The 19,132-nt window shown below is 61.6% G+C and overlaps 2 protein-coding genes across 5 annotated transcripts; both read right to left on the bottom strand.

The window, feature by feature from the left end:
* Positions 1-3,870: 3,870 nt before the first annotated feature.
* Positions 3,871-5,589, bottom strand: LRRC55 (leucine rich repeat containing 55). Its single transcript, XM_032111963.1, has 2 exons — positions 4,933-5,589; positions 3,871-4,846 (listed from the first exon to the last, which is right to left on the bottom strand). The coding sequence occupies exons 1-2, from the start codon at positions 5,540-5,542 to the stop codon at positions 4,611-4,613; spliced, it is 846 nt and encodes a 281-aa protein (XP_031967854.1). The 5' UTR covers positions 5,543-5,589; the 3' UTR covers positions 3,871-4,610.
* A 3,015-nt stretch (positions 5,590-8,604) lies between these two features.
* On the bottom strand, positions 8,605-19,050 carry LOC116445296 (inner centromere protein-like). 4 transcript variants are annotated; one of them, XM_032111792.1, is made up of 21 exons: positions 19,012-19,050; positions 18,719-18,857; positions 18,456-18,569; positions 16,701-17,383; positions 15,708-15,759; positions 15,141-15,174; positions 14,795-14,894; positions 14,238-14,325; positions 13,604-13,739; positions 13,440-13,532; positions 13,319-13,330; positions 12,945-13,022; positions 12,741-12,850; positions 12,501-12,612; positions 11,734-11,844; positions 11,385-11,506; positions 11,121-11,199; positions 10,238-10,339; positions 9,957-10,043; positions 9,254-9,410; positions 8,605-8,907 (listed from the first exon to the last, which is right to left on the bottom strand). In XM_032111792.1, exons 2-21 carry the CDS (start codon positions 18,847-18,849, stop codon positions 8,720-8,722), a joined length of 2,589 nt encoding a protein of 862 aa, XP_031967683.1. In that variant the 5' UTR covers positions 18,850-18,857; positions 19,012-19,050; the 3' UTR covers positions 8,605-8,719. The 4 variants fall into 4 exon arrangements, with proteins under 4 accessions (XP_031967683.1, XP_031967684.1, XP_031967685.1 ...); XM_032111793.1 differs by having other exon boundaries at positions 11,734-11,829; XM_032111794.1 differs by lacking the exon at positions 12,945-13,022.
* Between the last annotated feature and the right edge of the window lie 82 nt (positions 19,051-19,132).

Here is a 19,132-nt window from a genome sequence, read left to right as displayed (position 1 = left end):
TGAACCACCAAATGGCTCCTGTCCCATTTCCCCCCCCCACCCCAGCCCCCGCCGCTTCCTGAGGCTCTGCTCGAAATAAATCTTCCCCCTATTTGCTATTTACATCCTTCATTTATCGGTGATGAACTATCCTGTCTCCTCAGGCTTTGTTCTCGCTTGGAAAGGATGCGGGATCATTACTGGGTTCCTCGGGATGCTTCCCGTCGGGGGAGCTGCCTCCGCCTTCCTGCCGGCCCCCACCGTGTTTGGGGGCCACCGCCCGGGGTCCCCCCGTGTGCGGACAGTCCTTTGTCCAAAGAGAGGGAAGGGAGGGGGCGGCCAGGGGGCTGGGGACGGCACAAACTCCCACCTGGAGGGGCGGGAGCCCCCTTGGGCATTTTCAGGAGTTTCTCAAGGGACCTGGTTTGATCTAAGGGCTGGGGGAGCTTGAGGAGGGGGAATGCTGCAGCCAGGGACACGTCCCGAAGTGTGTTTACATTCCAGCGCCATCCAGGCTCCCTCGGCCTGGAGAGACCCCTGGATACCACCCATCCATCTGTCAATCCAGCTGTCCATCCATCAGTCCAGCAGTCCCTTCCTCCATCCATCCATCCATCCATCCATCCATCCATCCATCCATCCATCCATCCATCCATCCAAGGTTTAATGGTTTTGGGGTTACAGGGGCAGTGCTGAGGCTGCTGGTTGGGCTTGATCTTAAAGGTCTCTTCCAGCCTCGAGGATCCAATGATTTTTTCCTTCTCTCTCCCTTTGCCCATCCCTCCATCCTCCTTTCCCTCCCTCTCCCCATGTCTCCCCCTGTCCCTCCATCCCTCCACCACCCCCAAGCAGGCCAGCACCATGGGGGTGTCGGGGTTGCCGCTTCCCCCCATCCGGTGCGGAAATGGCCGCAGGCGCCCGGCCAGCGGAGACGGAGCTGCCGACTTTCTATGCGCGTCCTTGAGATTTCCCTTTCCCTTCCAGGAGGGAAATGTTTGGTTGAGGAGTCTCTGGGGAGAAATGCAGGGACACTACAGAAAATAACAAGGCCGGAGCCGGGGGCGAGGGACAGCAGGGCCGGACCACCCGTCGGAAGAAGATAAGGAAGGTGTTGCCTTCCTGCGAGTGCCTGGGGAAGATGAGGAGGGAAGATAGAGGGGGGACAGCGGGCACGGGGGGATGGGGAGCATCCTTGGAAAGGATGGCCGGCGAGTGGGGGATGGGTGTGATCCTCAGGGGAGCCTGGGGGCCCTTAAACCCCAAAATGCGATGCCTTGGGAGCGCTGCGGGTCCCAACTGAGCCGGAGGGCACGGCCAGGGGTCCCCAGACGGCGGTGGCGGGAATGTGACACCGGGAAAACAGAGATTGTTCCGCGCAGGGAGTAAAAGTGGGCTCCGGGGGGGGATGGATGCACCAGGGCTGGGGACAGGGACAGCTTCCCCCGCCCCCGGGAGCCCCCCCGTCCGCTTTTCCAAGCTGCCAAACGGGATGTTCACCCCCCCCGCCCCCCGATCTCCCCCCGCCTCGCATCCCGCCCGGGGGTGCCGAAATAATCTGGTGGTGCTAAGGATGTCCCCGGGCGTCCCCTTTGAAGTGACCTCCGTGTTTACAGCCCGGCTCGGGCTCCTTCACACCTTCCGCCCCAAAGCAAACGGAGGGGGGGACCCGCGTGGGTGGGGGGCTCAGCTCCCGTTTGTGCCGGGAAAACGCGGATTTGCCAAAGCCGCGGGAAAGCTTTGCCACCGCACCCAGGGCTCAGAAACTTTTGTCACTGTGGGGCGGGGGCGGCGGCTGCCGGGGGTGACATTTGGGGGCGGTGCCTGCCTCGGCGTGTCCCCACCGTGCCGAGTCCTGGGTGACCCACCCGACAGCCTTTAGGGGCCGGTTCGCCCCCAGGTGAGGGGACCCCCGAGGGTGACCCTGCAGGACCGAGGAGGGGACCGAGGGGGAGGACGGAGAGAGGAAAAGGGGTGGAAAACAAGGCGGGGTGGGTGGGGGTGAACAATTTGGGTGGGGGGGGGAGGTTTGGGATGGGAGGTGGGATTGGATGGGTGGGTGGACGGATGGAAATGCTGGGAGGGAAGGAAAGACGGGCGCACGGAAAGAGAGGTGGATGGACGGACATACGGGAGGGCAGGCAGGGCAGTGCCAGGGTTTGGGGGTGCCCCGGGCGCTGGGGGTGGGCGCTGGGGACCACTGTCCGGCCGCTGCCCCCATCCCTCCCCCGGGGCCGCCGGCGCGGCCGGACGCGGCACAGCTGCTGCCCGACCTCTGGGCTCCGGCCAGGCGGGACGGGCCCCGCGTCCCCCCCGCGGGAGGGGGTCCCGGGCAGGGGGGGACGCGGGGGTGACCCGGCGGCCACAGCTGGGCCCCGCCGGGGCCGGGAGATGCTGCCGGAGGAATAACAGGAAGCGCCGGAGGGAAAAGCACGGCTGATGCCTTCTGCAGGCTGCGGGACGGGGGTGTCTGTCACACGCATGTCCCTGTCACACACACACAGCGTCCCCCCATGCCCCTGTCGCACGCACACAGCGTCCCCCCGCCACGCGCGTGTCCCGGCCCCGGCTGCGCTGACGCTCTTTATTGTCGAGGTTTGGCGCTGAAAAAGTGCCCCGTGGTACAAAACCCGCGGTTACAAAACGTACAAAGAGCGGGGTCGGGGGAGAAGAGAGAGAAACGGAAAGGAGAAGGGAAAGGGAAAAGGGAAAGGAAAAGGAAAGAAAAGGAAAAGAGAAGAAAAAAGAAAAGAAAAGAAAAGAAAAGAAAAGAAAAGAAAAGAAAAGAAAAGAAAAGAAAAGAAAAGAAAAGAAAAGAAAAGAAAAGAAAAGAAAAGAAAAGAAAAGAAAAGAAAAGAAAAGAAAAGAAAAGAAAAGAAAAGAAAAGAAAAGAAAAGAAAAGAAAAAAGAAAAGTATCTAAGAAGACAAGGGGAAGAAAGGAAAGGAAAGGAAAGGAAAGGAAAGGAGAGGAGAGGAGAGGAGAGGAGAGGAGAGGAGAGGAGAGGAGAGGAGAGGAGAGGAGAGGAAAGGAAAGGAAAGGAAAGGAAAGGAAAGGAAAGGAAAGGAAAGGAAAGGAAAGGAAAGGAAAGGAAAGGAAAGGAAAGGAAAGGAAAGGAAAGGAAAGGAAAGGAAAGGAAAGGAAAGGAAAGGAAAGGAAAGGAAAGGAAAGGAAAGGAAAGGAAAGGAAAGGAAAGGAAAGGAAAGGAAAGGAAAGGAAAGGAAAGGAAAGGAAAGGAAAGGAAAGGAAAGGAAAGGAAAGGAAAGGAAAGGAAAGGAAAGGAAAGGAAAGGAAAGGAAAGGAAAGGAAAGGAAGGAAAGGAAAGGAAAGGAGAAACAATAAAACAAAAAGACAAGAAACAAAAGAGAAGGAAAATAAAACATAATTATAAATATAAAAAGAAGAGAGTGAGGATGAGGCAGAGGAAGGAGCCGGTGGGATGCAGGCGGATGCTCCGTGCCCGTGTGGCTGGCCCGGGGGTGCAGGAGTTGTGGGGGGTGCAGGGGGTGTGGAGCGAGTGGGCGGTCCTTGGACTCACTGAAAGGAAAATAATAAAAACCCAGAGAAAACAGAGAAGGCAGAGGTCAGGTTCCCTTTCCCGGGGGCAGCGCTGGGGCTGGGGTGCAGCTGGAGCCCTTTTGGGGTGGGCTGGGGTTACACCAAACCCCTCCCCCCATGCACGCAGCCTCCACGGGGGACAGGGGAAGGGACAAAGCAGCCCCCGGGCGACCCCAGCCCCGAGCCCCAAGCCCCAAGCCCCGATCCCCACCTGATGTGCTCCCACAGTGACGGGGGGATGCGGGCACCAGGGACAGGTGACACCGGCACTGGGGACGGGGCCGCCCCGGCTGGACAGAGGGTCTCGCTGGCTTTCCGCTTTTTGCTTTTTTTTTTCTTTTTTTTGCCCGTTTTTAGAGCTCCTTCCACCTCCCAACCCTCCCCCAGGGCGGGCAACGCTGGCGCCCGGTTTGGCCCCGAAGAGGAGGGAGAAGTCATCCCTGGGAGATGCAATCCCTGGACGGGGCCATCCTTGGGAGATCCCATCCCCTGGAGATGTCACAGCCCGTCCCACCACCAGGCTCCGTGGTGCCGGTGCTGCCCCAGCGCATCCCGGTGTCACCAGCGAGGCGCAGGCATGCCCTGGAGCGGCGGTGCCGAGCTGGGCGTCAGCACCACTTCCTGCCCCCCTGGATTTCTGGGGAGGCTGGAGAGCGTGGGCAGGATTTGGGGGGGCTCCAGCGGTGCTGCTTTGGGGCTGAAAGCGGGGATTTCCTCGGTGCCCCCAGGAGAGCGGCTGCGGTCCCCAAGGCACACAGAGGCCGCGGGGGTCTCTGTCTCTCCCAGGCAGAGGTGGAGGGGTTCCCAGGGGATTCCCAAGTGGCTGCCTCAACCAGTCCTGGGCAGCGGGAACAGCACAGGAGGGGGACCAAGCTCACGGTGATGGGGGGTGCAAAAACTCCCCACTTTGGGGCAAAAGGAAGCGGGGCTGTCCCCTGGTGTCCCCGGCGTCTCGAGGGCCACCCCGGCGCGGGGGGGCGGCGGGAGGGGACGCGGACAAGGCACAGTCTGGTGTCCCCGCGGGGGCGGCCGGGCCGGGGGGTGGCCGGGGCGGGGGTCTATCGGCGGCGGTGGTCCCTAAACGTCCTCGTCCTCGCTGGCCTTGCTCCAGCGGTGGCAGCAGTTGGCCGTGATGCCCAGCAGGAAGTTGGTGGCCACCGAGGCGATGGAGACGACGAAGCCGACGAAGGCGATGAAGAGATAGTCGTCGAGGGTCAGCGTGAGGTGGCAGGCCTGGAAGCTCTCCTCGGTCAGCGACAGCAGCGGGGCCCCCGCCAGCTCCGGGGGAGCCCAGCACTCCGCCTGCTGCGAATCTGAGGGACGGAGGGATGGCATCAGCCCGGCCGCCGGCCCCCCGCATGGGACGGGGCACGGTGGGGGGGGTCCCGGCAGCACCTACCCGAGGAGCAGCGCTGGATGCGCCCCCGCAGCCACTTGAGCAGGGGCTCCATGGCACAGCCGCAGAGCCAGGGGTTGCCCCCCAGGCGCAGCCCCACCAGGCCGGGCAGCCCCTCCAGGGCGTCGAGGCTGAGGGCGGCCAGGCCGCCGTAGCTGAGGTCCAGCTCGCGCAGCTGGGCCAGGCCGCGGAAGGCCTGGGGGTGGACGCGGCGCAGCCCCGGGTTGTGGCTGAGGTCGAGGCGCAGCAGCGCGCTGGCCTCGCGGAACATGTCGGCGGGCACCAGGCTGAAGTTGTTGTAGCTGAGGTCCAGGTGCGCCAGGCGCCGGGCGCCGCGGAACAGCCCGGCCGGCAGCGCCGCCAGCGAGTTGTTGCGCAGGTCGAGGGCGCGCAGCTGCCCGTAGCAGCCCAGGTAGCCCGGCGGGATGCTGGCGATGCGGTTGTGGGCCAGGCTCAGGTTGCCGGTGTCCAGCGGCAGCTCGGGGGGCACGGAGAAGAGGCGCTGCCCGCTGCAGTCCACCGCCTGCCCGCGGCAGCTGCACAGCACCGGGCAGCCCGCGCCCGCCGCCGCCACCGCCGCCGCCGCCGCCACCAGCCAGGGGCCCAGCAGCATGGCCTCGTGGCCGCGGCCCTCACGGGGCGCCGGGGGCCATCCCGCCCGCCCGCTCGCTCACGCCCGGCGCTGCCGGCGGCCGGCCGCGGGGCCGGGCTCGCGGCGGTCACAGCGACGTCCCCGGCATCCCGGCGGCATCCGGGGGGCAACGCCGAGCCCTCCGGGGGCAGCGGCGGCGCCGGCGTCGGGCCGTCAGCAGCCGCCTGCGAGGGAGAGCAGCGCGGGGAAGCCGTGCCGGCCGCACGCCCCGCCGGGGGGGCCGCAGCTGTTGCAGCCCGAGGTGGCCTCGGGGGCACCCACACCCTCCCCGTGCCCCCCGGGCCGGGGCCACTCCTCCAAGCATCCCCCGGGGATTTCAGGCAGGAAAGGGCCCCCCAGTCCTGCTGACCTTGGCCAGCCCATCCTGGCTGGTGGTGGGCAGAGCAGAGGTGCTGCTCCGGGCCCCCCCGCCAGCCCCCGCCGGCCCCCCGCCGCCACGAGCTGAGCCCGGTGCCAGGGATACCCTCCCCGCCTCTCTGCTGGGGGAAGATCCCCGTTCCCTGCACCCGCCGGGGTCCCCCCAGGCCTGCCCTCGCCCCCCACCACCCGACCGTGTCTGGCTCCATCCTCCCTCGCCCGCAACCCCCCAGCTCCATCCTCTCCCACCGGCCCAGCTTGCCCCGGTCACTCCCCATCCCCACAGCCCCCCGACCCCTGAGGTGGGGCCGGGGTGCCCCGGGGTACTCACTGGGAGGGAGCAGGGCCTGGCTGCCTGCGGTGATGGGGGGGTCCTCCTGAGTGGCGATGTGGGGGGCTCCGGACGGTGATGGGGGGTCCCCGGTGGCCGCCCACACCCCGGAGGCCGTCAAGTCGGGAGCTGGGCTCCGGCAGCGGCGGCCAAGGCTGCTGCGAGCCTGGCGATGGGAGCAGGTCTTTCCCCACCTCCTTCCTCCCCTCCTCCTCCTCGTCCTCCCTTGTCTCTCTCTTTCTCTGTCTCTTTTTTTTTTTTTTTTCCTCTTTTTTTCCTTAGGGCCAGATACTGACGTGTCGGTGTCTCTTAGCAACTGCCTCCACATCTCTGAGCAACAGGAGAGCGGGATGCGGAGCCGCCGAGCCAGGGAGACAGCGGCGGGCGGAGGTGCCCCCGCCCCAGGGACCTCCTGCCCGGGCCGGGGGACCCGCACCCGCACGGCCCAGGCACCCGGCAGGGATGCAGCAGGAAGAGGGGTGGCATCCTGCTCCCCTGCCCCGGTCCCCAGCCCTCCCACACTCTCCCAGCCCCGGGAAGCATCCTCGTGGGATAGGGTGAATCAGGGGTTCCCAGGCGCTGAAAACAGAAACAGATGACGTGGCGGCAGAGGGGAGAAACGAGGCAGCCGGGATCCAAGGGGAGCTCGGGGATCCAAAGGCAGCGCTGGGATCCAAGGGGCACGGCCACCGCCCTGTGCTCCCGCTGTGCTCACAGCCCTGGAAAATGCCTCAGGCTGGCATGGACTACTTTGCTTCATGCGAGCTGAAGCATTCCCTTTCCCTTCTCCGTTTGGAGGGATACGCTGGGGTCAGCCGCCTGCCCCCTCCCACCTGAGAACGGCCCTTTGGGATCACAGGGATGCCCACGGTTTGCTCTGGGAATGCTGCAACACCATGGCTCCAGCATTTCTAGGAAGGAGGCACTTCCACAGCCAGCCCGCCCACGTCTAGGGGATCCCTGCTCAGTTCCCTCCTGCTGATTTCATGGAGCTGCTCCTTTTTCCAGCTGGCACTGGCAGCCCGATGCTGGTGCTGGGGGGGCCTTTTGCTCCCCACATCCCATGGGATGGAGCCTCCCTGGTGCGGTGCTGGCAGACAGACGGCACAGCCGCCTCTCCTGGGGTGGCATTAACCAGCGCTGCTCCAGGCTCACGGAGAGCTCCTGGGAGCTCCTGGAGCGTGAGGCCCGGGCTCCCAGCGGGCTCCGGGAGCCAAGCAGAGCCAGCGGCAGCACAGACACCTCATTAGCGCTCAGCCCGGAGCCTGCCAGCGCATCCCTGCCAGCAGCTGTTGGCGCCGAGGTTTTTTCCACTCCGCCCCTGTTCCGGGCTCCTCTGGCACCAGAGAAACAGGGGAATTGTCCTGACTGGGGCTGGGCTGCAGCAGAGCTCGTGTCCTCCTCACCCAAGCCCCTGTGGAGGTGGCCATGGGGACAGGGTGGTGTGGGGCAGCGGCCCTGAAGCAGCCAGGGGCTGGATGCTGCCCTCGGGGCTGGGAGGGAGCCTGGCTGTCCTGCCCTGTGTTCCCCCTGCAGCCCCTGCATGGCCCCCACTCCCTCCAAAAGGCATTCCTGGGCCACAGGTCGCCTTGGGTGAGCACTGGGTCCAGGAGTGAGCACTCCAAGTACTTCCAGCCCCTCTTGGTGGAAGGAGTAGCAGGACAGCTCCAGGGATTCTGGCTCCGAAAATCTACCTTAGAGCCAGAGCCTTTTCTCTTTGAATCCATCACTGCTCCCATCACTCCCTGTGCATCCAGGCTTGGGAAAGGAGGAAGGAAGGAGCAGGAGGGGTGCAGCTCTGCTGCTGAGGGTGGGGGGGATGCAAAGCTGCAGCACTGACCTCCCCTCCCTCACTCTTCCCAAGCCCCTGCTCCCAACTGACCCCAGCTCCTGCTCAAGAGAGGCTGGACACTGATCCTGCCACAACAGGATCCAGAGCTGAGCCTGGGCTTCCTTTTTCCATTAGAAAAGAAAGGTGATGAGGCATTAGCCACTGCTTAAAGTGTCCAGGGAGATTTTTCCAACAGCAGGAAGAAGATTCTGGCTCAGACTACGCTGAGTGCACAGGAATTGTTGAAGGAAGAGGAAGTGTAGATCATTAAGATAGTAAAGACAGAGAAACACAAATATAGTAAATAGATGAAAAAAGTGTTACAAAAACATTACCTGATCTTCCCTACAGCAAGGTCCAAGCTTCCTTGTGTGAGGGAATATCCTAAGTAAATAGGAAATGAGGCAGAATAAAAAAATATCTCTGGTTACAAGGTAGTATCTGTGATTTCTGCAAGGCCAAGGGCACCGCAGCCACCAGGGTGTGAGAAAGGAGACACACCCACCAAGTGTTGGACTTCATTAAACAACTTTATTTCTGTACAAAAGAAGGAAAAAAAGTTAAAATCGTAAATACAGTAGAACACACAGTCCCTAGAGACCCCTTCCTGTGCCTTGGCTCAGCTCTGGAAGGTGCAGGAGGGGCCGGGCGGGGAGTGCCACACGGCCGAGCTGGTGCGCTTGAAGTAGCGGGGTTTGCTCTTGTAGAAGATGTGCTCCAGCCTGGGGCTGGGGATGGCCCCGAACAGCGCGTCCACGTCCACCGGGTGGTAGTACTGGTGCACGATGGTCTGCTGGAGCTGCGCCCCTGCGGGAGCAACGGGAACACCGCACGCATGGATGCAGGCCCCGCCTAAGCCCTTCCCTTCCCCTCTGAGAACCCACGAGCCGCGCAGGAGGGGTGGGACATCGCCCAAAGCCACCACAGCTCGCCGCTCCTCGGGATCTGGGGCTGTCCCCCCTTCCTGCTGAGAGGACTCTGGTTTCACCTCAGCCCAGGAAGCGGTGCTGATCCCCTCAGCACGCAGCGCTGGGAGCTGCCAGTGCTTCCAGAGGTGCACCCGCTCCTGGACTGCGCTTTGGGATGGCTCCAAGAGAGGCTGGAGAGCTCCAGCGCAGGAGGGAAAGGAAGCCAGGCCAGAGCTGGCACCTACCATCGGCCCAGGCAGGGATGGGCTTCCGAGGGTTGCTCTCGTCATCGGTGGAGTCGTCACTGTTCAGATCCAGCCCGTAGCTGTTCTCATCAGCCGGGGGCGACCCTGGCTCCTGAGCACCCTGCGGGGACCCGAGGCAGGAGGTGGAGAGGGATTCCTGAAACCAAACAGAGCAGTGTCACGAGCAAGGGAAGCAGCTCTGCCATGGCTGGGATGGCCGCCAGAGCCCCACGGCGCTCAGATCCTGAACCACCACCACGAAACCGTCACTGGGCTCCGCGCCTCGACGCCTGCTCTTAGCGCTCCCTCGCCTCCTGTCTTCCGTGGAAAAGCCTGGGAAAGGCACACTGTGCGTGTCCCAGCACTCAGCTCTACACCCGAACCCTCCCACACTGTCGGCTTTCCCTCGCGGGAGCTCTGACACAGCGCGGATGGAGCCCCAGCCCCAGGGCAGACTCCCGGCGGCGGCGGCAGCGTTCCCTCCCGGCTCCGAGCAGCCTCCGCCGCCGCTCTGCCCGGGGACGGCTCCGCAGCGGCTGCCCAGGGCCCTCCTGCGGCCGCTTCCAGCATCTTTCCCGTCACCGACCACTTGTTTTCCCGTCGGATCCCCCGCGCCGAGCGCTGCGGTGGCTCCGAGCCGCGGGGGCCAAGTAGCCACAGCGGGCGGGGGCCACCCGAGGGCTGTGCCGGGGCCAGGGCTCACCATGACGGCTTCGCTCGGCTGCGTCCCCGGGGCTGCTGGTTGGAGGGGTTTTTGCTCCTCTCCCAGCCGCTGCTGACCGTCTGCCCCCTGTAAGACACGGGAATTCGGTCATTGCTCGCTCACACGGAACAGAGCTGTGTTCTCGGCAGCTCTGGCAACACCCAGCCCTCAGTGCCCCCGCGGCTTGTTCTGCAGCAACAACCCCAAATCCCAGACTCCCAGATAAAGCCACTCCTGTCTCTGCTCGGGTCCAGCCCGGCTCTCTGGAGCCCCACACTCACCCTCTCTGCTTGGAGCCAGATGTTAAGAGCTGGGAAAAAGGATTGTGGTGGTTCATATCTTTTCTCCGGCCCAAGGGGCAGCTCTTTGGGACTCTCTTTCCCCTAATAAAGGGAAAAAAACTCACTTCTCAAGATCCTTTTTGACCCAAACCACTCCTCCCAGAGCTTCCCCTCCTGTGCTGCTCAGCACTTGGAGTTCTACTTCCATTTTCTCCTGCCTGGAAAAGCTTTGCCAGGCTCATTCTGGCCCAGCTGCTGGCAGCACAGGGACGATTCAGACCTTAAATTAAATTTATACAGCACAAAAGAGTCCAAGTACCAGGAACTGAGGGAAGGAGTACAGCAGGAGCCCACAGAGGAGGAAGAATCGATCCTGAAGAGGAAGAACCTTTTGGGGCATTGATTTTTCACTAATGAAGCAATGAATTTAAGAGCAGAGAGCGAAAGCAAATGTTACTGTGATATTCCAAGACAACAACCCTGACTTTAAGCACCAACACTCTTTGTGTGAGTGCAAATGAAGTGACACAGAGCCGTGGGGCAGCTGAGGTTTGGTTTGGGGGTCGCGTCCTTTGGGCCTGGTGAGGAAATGCGGCAGGAAGACATGAATAAATCTCTAATTTCCATATTCATTTCAGGATCAGTGAATGTTCTTTGGGGTGTTCTTCCAAGTGCCATTTCAGGGCTGAGGGCTCACCTGCCCGCCAGGGAACCCCCAGCCCTTGGCTTGCTCCTGCACAGAGCCTCTGTACAGTAAGTCACTCATGTGACTGTACTTGATGCTCTAAACAACATCCCAGCAGCACAGCACGTGCAGAACACCTGACCCTGAACCCAGCCTGTGTGCTGCAGAGAGGCTGATCCCAGGACGCTCCAAGCCCACCTTGGTGGCCTTGCCAGCCAACGCCGCTGGCTCCCGCTGTGCTTGGGGGGGCTTCTCCTTCCCTCGCTGCTTGGGATCCCTGGGGAAAAGAGAGAATTTAGGGAGGGGAGCATGTCCATCTGTCCCTCACCCTCTCACAGCCTCCTGCTCCTGCCCTCCGACCTCCAGGCAGCCCCAGAGCCCAGTTCCAACACCACATTGACATCCACTGCTTCCCCATGCCCATGGCCAACTCCCTGCTCCAGGATAGGCACCAGCTCACACCTCTCCTTTGCTTGTCCCAGCTGTTGCTGCTCCAGAAGGTTCTTCAGTTCCAAGACTTTCTTCCCTCTTTCCTTCCCTTCATCCTCTCTTCTCTGCAGTGGTTCTTGCAGCTCGTTTTCCTCCTGAGGAAGCAAGGGGAAAACCCCCTAAGCCTCCAGCAGCCAGGACTTGTCTCCCTTCTGTCCCAACCCAGCCTCAGCCACCTGGACAGAGATCCGGCAGCCCAGACCCCAAAATCACTGTAGAAGCAGGTGGTGACCTGTCCCTGTCCCACCAGCCACACCAGCACAGCAGGTCCCTGCTACCCCTGTCCTTTTCCACGTGCAGGAGGGCCCCAAGTTGCTCTTACCCCTCTCAGTGCTTTCTGCTTCCGTGCCTCTGCTTCCCCATGTTTCCTGGACGTTTTCCTCTTGCTCAGCTCCTCTGCCACCTTCTCTTCCCTCACCTGTGAGATGTGCACCTGGGAAAGCCTCACCTGTTGGCTCCACCGCTCCAAGGACACACCTCACAGCCTTGGAGGCAGGTCTGGAGCTTGGGATATCCCAGGCCCCCCGGAGGACCCAGCACCCAGCAGTGGGAGCGCTTTTGTCCACTCAGGGCTTGGGAAGGGCTGAAAGGAACACGACTCCTTGTTTTCCAAGGCTGACCCTTTCCAAAGGTCTCTTCAGTCCAGCCCAAAATGAGCACCCAGAGACTGCTCAGGCTCCAGGCCCCCAGGCATGGCTGCCTCAGCCCTTCACAGCTGTAACACAGCAGCAGCACTGGCACGTGGCCACCAGCCCAGCCTGCCCCCCAAAAAGGGGCCAGGTCAGGCTCTGACACCCAAACCTGACCCAAATGCACCCCCAGCTGAGTCACACTCCAGTCTGAGCACATGGGCCCGGTGAGGCTGGCACCTGTAGGGCTGTGCCCAGAGCAGGCAGGGGCTGCCACGTTCCCCGAACGCAGAGCGGTGTGAACACGGCCTGTCCCAACAGGAACATGCACAGGGATAGAGAACAAAAGCCTCCCCTTGTCAGGGGGGATTCTGGCATGCACGGACCTTGCCAGTGCCCTGCTCGCACCTCCTGGTCTCACAGCTGTGGGAGAGGCCCAAAGCCCACTCAGCCTTCTCACCTTCTCATCACTCTGCAGGATCTTCTGCTCCATCCGCCTTTTCTTCTTCTCCTCAATCTGCTCCGCGCGCTCCCGAGCCTGCAGGGCCTTCCTCAGGCGCTCTTCCCTCTTCCTGGGCAGCGCGTGGGCAAGAGGGGCCCGTTAGCTCTGCCTGCTCCCAGAGTGCTCATTCCAAGTGGGAGGCACGAGGCAAGTCTGTGCTGACCAGGGAAAGAGCCGGGGGAAAGGGGCCCAACTCACTGCTTCATTTCTGCCTGGCGCCGTCTCTTCTCCTCCTCCACTTTCTTCTTCCTCTGTTCCTCAGCCTCCTGCTTCTTGCGGAGGTTCTCCAGTCTCTGCCTCTCCTTCTCCTGAAGGGAGAAGGGTTCAGACTGTACCGGGTGCTGGGGGCTGTGTCCCCCCTCAGGCAGCCTGGTATATGCAGTCACTGTTGGAATCATTCACCTGGACACCGGGATGGGGAGGGAGCAGAAGGGGAGACAACACATACTCGGCAACAGGGATGATCCAATGCAAGCAGAGCTACAGGAGGGAAAAACCTCCATCCTTCAGCTGCAGAGAATATATTTAGAAAAGAACAGCACACCCCTGCTGTAGGTGACCACCTGTCCCAGGAGCCAGGAGAATGGTGGAGAGGGAGCACAGGGCAGCCTGGCTCAGAGGCCGGAAGCTCCCAGCAGTGCCCAGTCCCAGCAGAACACACCTGCACAGAGATCCTGTCACCTCACCACCCATGTGGCCAGAGGGCTGATGAACGTTGGCGTGAGGGGAGAGCGTGGTCAGTGTGTCCAGCCCCACAGATAAGGTGTCATACTTACAACAAAGTCTCCCTGCAGAGAAAGGACATCAAGAACACGATTAAAGGTTTGGAAGCAACACCAGAACTCCCCTTCCCAGCACATGCAGCCCGTTCTCCTCCCCTGCCCCGACACAATGCACCTTCAGGTTGGGCCGGGTGGCAGTGCTGCGCTTGATGAAGTCCTTGATGCCACCCCCTTGTCCCTGCAGGAGGTTCTTCAGTGGCCTGACAGCCTGAGGAGAGAGAAGGGAGGGAGCTCAGGGCCTGCCTGGGACAGGGGGCACAGGGCTGTGGCACCACTCACCTTACTGGACGGAGAGGGGGACGACGGAGCCTGGTTTGCCGAGGCCTTGTGCTTCTCATCCAAGGGGGAAAAGGGCCGGCCCCCTGGCTGCTGCCCGTGCCACAGGACACCCAGGGCTTGCTTGCAGCCTCTCACCCTGGTGGCAATTAGCAGGAGGGACATGAAGTGGCTGTCACACTCCCCAGAGGGATTTACTGGCTGCTTTACACTTCCCCCCAAAACCTGCCCAGCAACACGCAGCGAGGAGACACCTCAGGTATTTCGGGAGTCAGGTCAGGCATTCCAGACACTCACACAGACAAATATAACCAGGTCAGTCACTCGCTCCCTGACCACCCCCTCAGGAGCCCTTGGAGTGGCCTTCCAGCTCTGAGCTAACTGTGATGGGGCTCCTCTGCTGGTCTGTGCAGGACCTTGGGTGCTCCTCCCCACGCCAGACCCAGCCCCAGACCCAAACAAGGCTCCACAAGTCACAAAGGAGTTCCAGGAGACAGCATCCGGCCAAAGGAGATTTCAGAGCTGCTGGAAGGGGAAGGCAGGGAAACACACCCCTTTTTAACACAAACGACTTAAAATGCTAAACCTGAGTCCCTCCAGACCCTGGCTCATCCCTGCTCCTTGCAGGGTCTCCTACCACATGCGGGAGGGATTCTCCTGGGACTTGGCACAGTGGGGCTGTTCCTGGCTCTTCTGGGGCTCACTGTTAGGATTTACATGGCTGCCTGTGGAGAAACCTGCAGTCAGTGCCACATGGGAGGCATCCAGCTCCCTCCAGGGACTCTTCCCTCCACTCCAGCTGCTTGTCAGCTCCTGCAGCTCCCACAGGGAACAAAAACCCCACCCAACTCCTCCTCCTTCCTCAGAGGCACAGAAAATAATCAGGACCTCTAAGTCTTCATGTAACGTGACCCCAGAGGGAAAGGGTGTGACGTTCTGTGGGAGATGCCAGCTCCAGGAGCTCCTTCCCCAATGTCCCCATGGCTTGGACACATTTATGTGTCCTTGCCCACCTAACTGGTGCCACCTCTTCAAGGAGGCACAAGCTTCACCTGGAAAACTTCCCTGAGCAGTCAGAACCGGTTCTGTTTCAACACAAATCCCACGTTTCCCAGGAATGCCCCTCCACCCTGACCCCTAGGTCGGTGTGTGCTGAGGGTTGCATGCAAGGAAAGCACGAGCACCTGAAGTTACCTGCAGCATTCCCTGCCTGCTGCTCCAGAGGGGACAGGTGCTGTGCAGGAGGGCTGGCAGCTCGGGGACTTGTGCTTGGAACAAGGGCATCTCGGGGAGCCTGCAGGGAAAGGGGACAAGCATTCCCTTAGCACAGCTCCTCCCAAGAACAAGGCTCCCAGGGACCTGCTGCCCTGGAAAAGCCAGCTGCTTGCTCGGATAGGGACTGTTTCCCCTCCCAGCGAGGGCTGTGCTGGCTCATTTTGGGACACTGGCCACATCCCTGCATCCAGTGACAGCCTGAGTAAAGGTGCTGACTGAGCAAGAGGGTGTCCACACAGCCTGAGCATTGTTCCTTGGAACTCACCTTTTCCCTGGGGGAATTTGGCTCCAGCTCAGGCCTGTAAAGGGAAAAAAACCCCCACTTAAATAACTTGAATTCTCTCTGAAGGCGAGTTACTGGTGATGGAGGCAGCATATGGCACCCCAAGGGAGGTGCAGGTTCCTGAGCACATCCAGAGGCTGCTCCAGCCAGGCACACCAAGGCTGGGCTGTAAAGTCCTCTGAGGGGCTGTCCCACTGTGCTGCGGAACACCCCATGACCAGCTTCGGCCCCAGCAGTGGGTAAGGAGGGAGCTGCAGCAGCCTTGTGCTGTCCCTTCCTTACCTGTCCCCTCTGCAGCCAGAGCAGACCTGACTGACCACCAGCATCCCAGGGCTAGTGGCAGCCAGGAATTCCAGGAACCCCAGGACAGACCACCGCCCACCCCAGTGAAGGACTTCATCTCACTGTGCCTGAGCAGCACAACGTGAAATCTCATCCAGCCCCAGGTGACAGCAACACCCGAGCAGTCCCTGACAAAGTCTGTGACAGAAAAGCCACCTGGAGAGTGTCCTCACAGGGAATTCTGGGATCCCTTCCCACCGGCCTCACCTTGCGCCACCGGTCGCATCTTCTTCCACAAACGCCTCCAAGGAGCTGTGACCTGGAGAGGAAAGCCTAAGTGGGGCTGGGGATTTCATTCCTAGGCTCCCAACAGCCACAGGGTGCACATGGAGGAGCTCAGGCCTCCTCCCAGGATTGCTCAGCTTTCCCCACCAGCACCACACCTCCCTCAAAGTGCCACTGAAGCTGGAGTGGGCTGGGAAGGCAGAGCACCGAGGCAGCAGCTCTGCTGCCTGCAGCCTGCTCCAGCTGCCTGTGTCACAGCCAGCACTCCCAGGCCATTGGCTGCAGCTCCTGCCTCCCTGCAGGCTCGGGTGCGGGGAGCCGGGGGGTTCGGGCTCATTCCAGACTCCTTCCACCCCCCCATCACACCCCTTCGCTCCAAGTGTTATAACAAATGCCTGGATACGGCGTGACTCAAGGCTGACAAAGCTGAATTCCAGAGGCCTCCATGCTCCGCCACAGCGGCAATGGTTTTGGAAAGCCCCAACAGCCAAACCCTGCCAGGAGCAGCAGGAGTGGAGGATACGAGGGATTCGGAGCTACCAGGAGCAGCCTGGGCTCCTGATCCCTGTTCCTCTGGTGACACAGCTAGTTTGAGTCTCTTCTATCCTCCCCCAAAAAGCATCTGAGCTCCTCTGCCCATTTCAGCCTCACTTCAGGGCTGCACTTTCAGCCCTATCGATTTTTTGGAGAGCTGGCAGATGCCATAAATGAAAGCCCTTCCCCAGGGAAGGCAGCAGTCTCTCCCGACCCACAGGCACACGTGGCTGGAACCAGCCTGGCCACGCTCTCCCTTCCACAATGGCGCTTTCTGCCCGCTCCCAGCCCGCGGACCCAACTCTGCCCGCTGCAGCAAAGCCCCGGCCTGAAGCCGCACCCCAGGAGCCCAGGAGGACAGGGAGACGTGGGGGAGCCGGAGCCAGGGACGAGCCGCTCCACACCACTCCATTCCCGCATGGAAGCGGCGCAGGGACTCACAGCTCACTCTGCTGGAGGCCGAGGAGGACTCTCGCGCCGCTGCCTTCCTGGCCATGGCCCTGCCGATGGATCTCCGGATCATGTTCTCCCTCCTGCTGGCCAGGGAGCATTTTGCCGCCAAGGAAGCCCTGCGGCTCTTGCGGGGGGCACCCACCCCGCTCCGGCGACGCGTCCTGGATTGGTCTGTCGCGCTTTTCCCGGGGGAATCCTGGGAGAGCAGCGTCTCGAGGCCTTGGGGAGACCCATCTCCCTGGAGCGCAGCAGGATCGCCATTCCGAGCGGCCTTGGGAGTGGAGGTGCTGGCTCTCCCGGCGTCCTGCTCTCCATCCCTCCCCGGCTGCTCAGCCGGGATCCCAGGGACCTCCTGCAGCTCGGCCGCTGCGTCGCCCTCAGGAGGCGGCTGCTCCCCCAAAACCGCTGGAGGGGCTGCAACACCCCCAGCAGCGCCCTGGGGACACTCCTGGCAACCCAGATCCGCCACGGGAACATGTGCTTCCACAGGCTGCTTCCCGGGCAGAGCCGGGAGCTGGGGTGCGATGCCAGCCTGAGGTCCCGGAGCGCGGCCGGGCACAGATGCATCCTGCCCCTCACAGCCAGGGCTGCAGGGCTGCTCCTGGCTCAGGCACCGCTGGGAATTCAGACTGAAAGACAGCAGCTTGACACCACTCCTCCTTCGGGACAACCTTAAAGGAGAAGAATTTCAAAGGAAGTGATGAAGGAGTCGTCTGCTCCCAAATAAGCTTCAGAGGGTAAAGCAGACTGTGTTAAAGGGAAGCTGCTGCTGGCTTCTCCACTGCACCGTTCCCCCTCACAGCCCATCCTATCCCAGGGGAGAGGCCCACGGACACAGCCCAGGCCGGGTATCCAAAGTCAGGTGTGGAGAAACGGGAGTGGGAAAGGTGTGCTTAGCCCTACACCAAGAGCTGGGTTTAACCCCCAGCCTGGGAGCAGCGCCTGCAGAGGGACACACGGTGTGTCACCTTCCTGCTGACAGGCCTGGCTGCAGCAGCACAGCTTCCCAGGCCAAGTTTAAGCGAGGGAGAACACAAACAGGAGTTAGCTGGGCTGCTGCCCTGCAGAAGGCATGACCTGAGCGCCCAGAGCAGGGCCCAGAGCTCTCCCCGCTGCGATCCGCAGCGCTGCTGCTCCCGCCCTCCCTCGCACACACACAAACCTCCCACGCTCCCGCTATTCCTGCTGCTCTCCCCACCCTCCCTGTCTGCTTCCTGACAGTCTCCTGGCTCTAACGTTTCCTCCTGTGGGCTTTTCACCACGGTTAGCACGATTTTAGTGCCCTAACACACCAACGGATCAGGTTTGGGCAGCTTCAAAAGTGCGGTGGTGCCTAAGCAAATCACTTGGAATTTCCACTTCAGCGCCTCGGGAAACCCTTGGAGCCTCCCTGCCTGCCAGCTCAAGACATGGTGCTGGGAACACATCCCTTTCCCAAGTTTTCCAGGCACTGACACAGGGACAGGGGGTGAACACCAGGAGCAGCAACCTCAGGCCAAAAGCCAAACCCAGTGAGACAAAACCCGCATCTAAACAGACAAGAAAATAGAATGTTTGTTGTTCTTTAACCAGGAAAAAAAAAAAAAAAAGTGAAGGAAAGCAGCCAACTTTACCCCAGACTGTCACCAGAATCCAAACAGTGATCAATCCCAATGTGCCCCTTTGATTACTCAGGGAATGCAGGCACTGTTTTGCTCCATCCAAACACCATGAGGCAGAGCCAGAGCAAGCTGACCCACCCACCTCCTCCTGCTCAGCTCCTTGCTTTCTTCCCTCATCCAGGAGGACTGCCTTTTCCTGGGCTTCCTCCTCTGCGACGGCGTTTTGGGCAAGAGCATGGGCTCATCCCTGAAGCTGCTGTGAGGCAGAAGAGGCAGAGCACAGATTGCTTCCCCCACTGCCCACACCAGTACTCCCAAAACAAGGGCAGGATGCGGCCCAAACGCACCCACACCCAGCTGGGAGCTCAGGTGGGCACAGAAGGGTCCCCTCAGGGCAGTCCCAACCTCTTGAGCATCCTCATGCCCTGCTCCTCCACCTCCCGCAGCCAGGCCAGGCGCTTGTGCTGGGCATCGCAGAGGAAGCGGGACAGCCTCAGCCGGCACACTTCCAGCAGCTGCTGGGGACCCTCAGCCATCGCCTTGCCTGGAACACAGAAGGGGAGGACGAAGCTGGTGGGCAGCCAGGACACCCCTCAGGGAGGGAAAGAGGGGTGCGGGCACCAGGGTGCTCCCGGGCACGGGGGGAACGTGAACACAGGCTGGGGTAGAGGTCCCGGGGGACCTTCCAGAGCACTCACTCGCCACCTAACCAGAGCTGGAGCTGCTGCTGCTTCTGCCGCCGCCGCCTCGCCCTCTCACCACACCCTCACAGCACAGCCCTTCCCCTCCCGTCCCACCCCGAGTTTATCCTCGGCCTCC

This window comes from Corvus moneduloides, chromosome 6, assembly GCF_009650955.1.
Source record: "Corvus moneduloides isolate bCorMon1 chromosome 6, bCorMon1.pri, whole genome shotgun sequence".
NCBI lineage: Eukaryota > Metazoa > Chordata > Aves > Passeriformes > Corvidae > Corvus > Corvus moneduloides.
The sequence above is the reverse complement of the archived record's forward strand: the minus strand, read 5'-3'. Positions and strand labels throughout refer to the sequence as shown.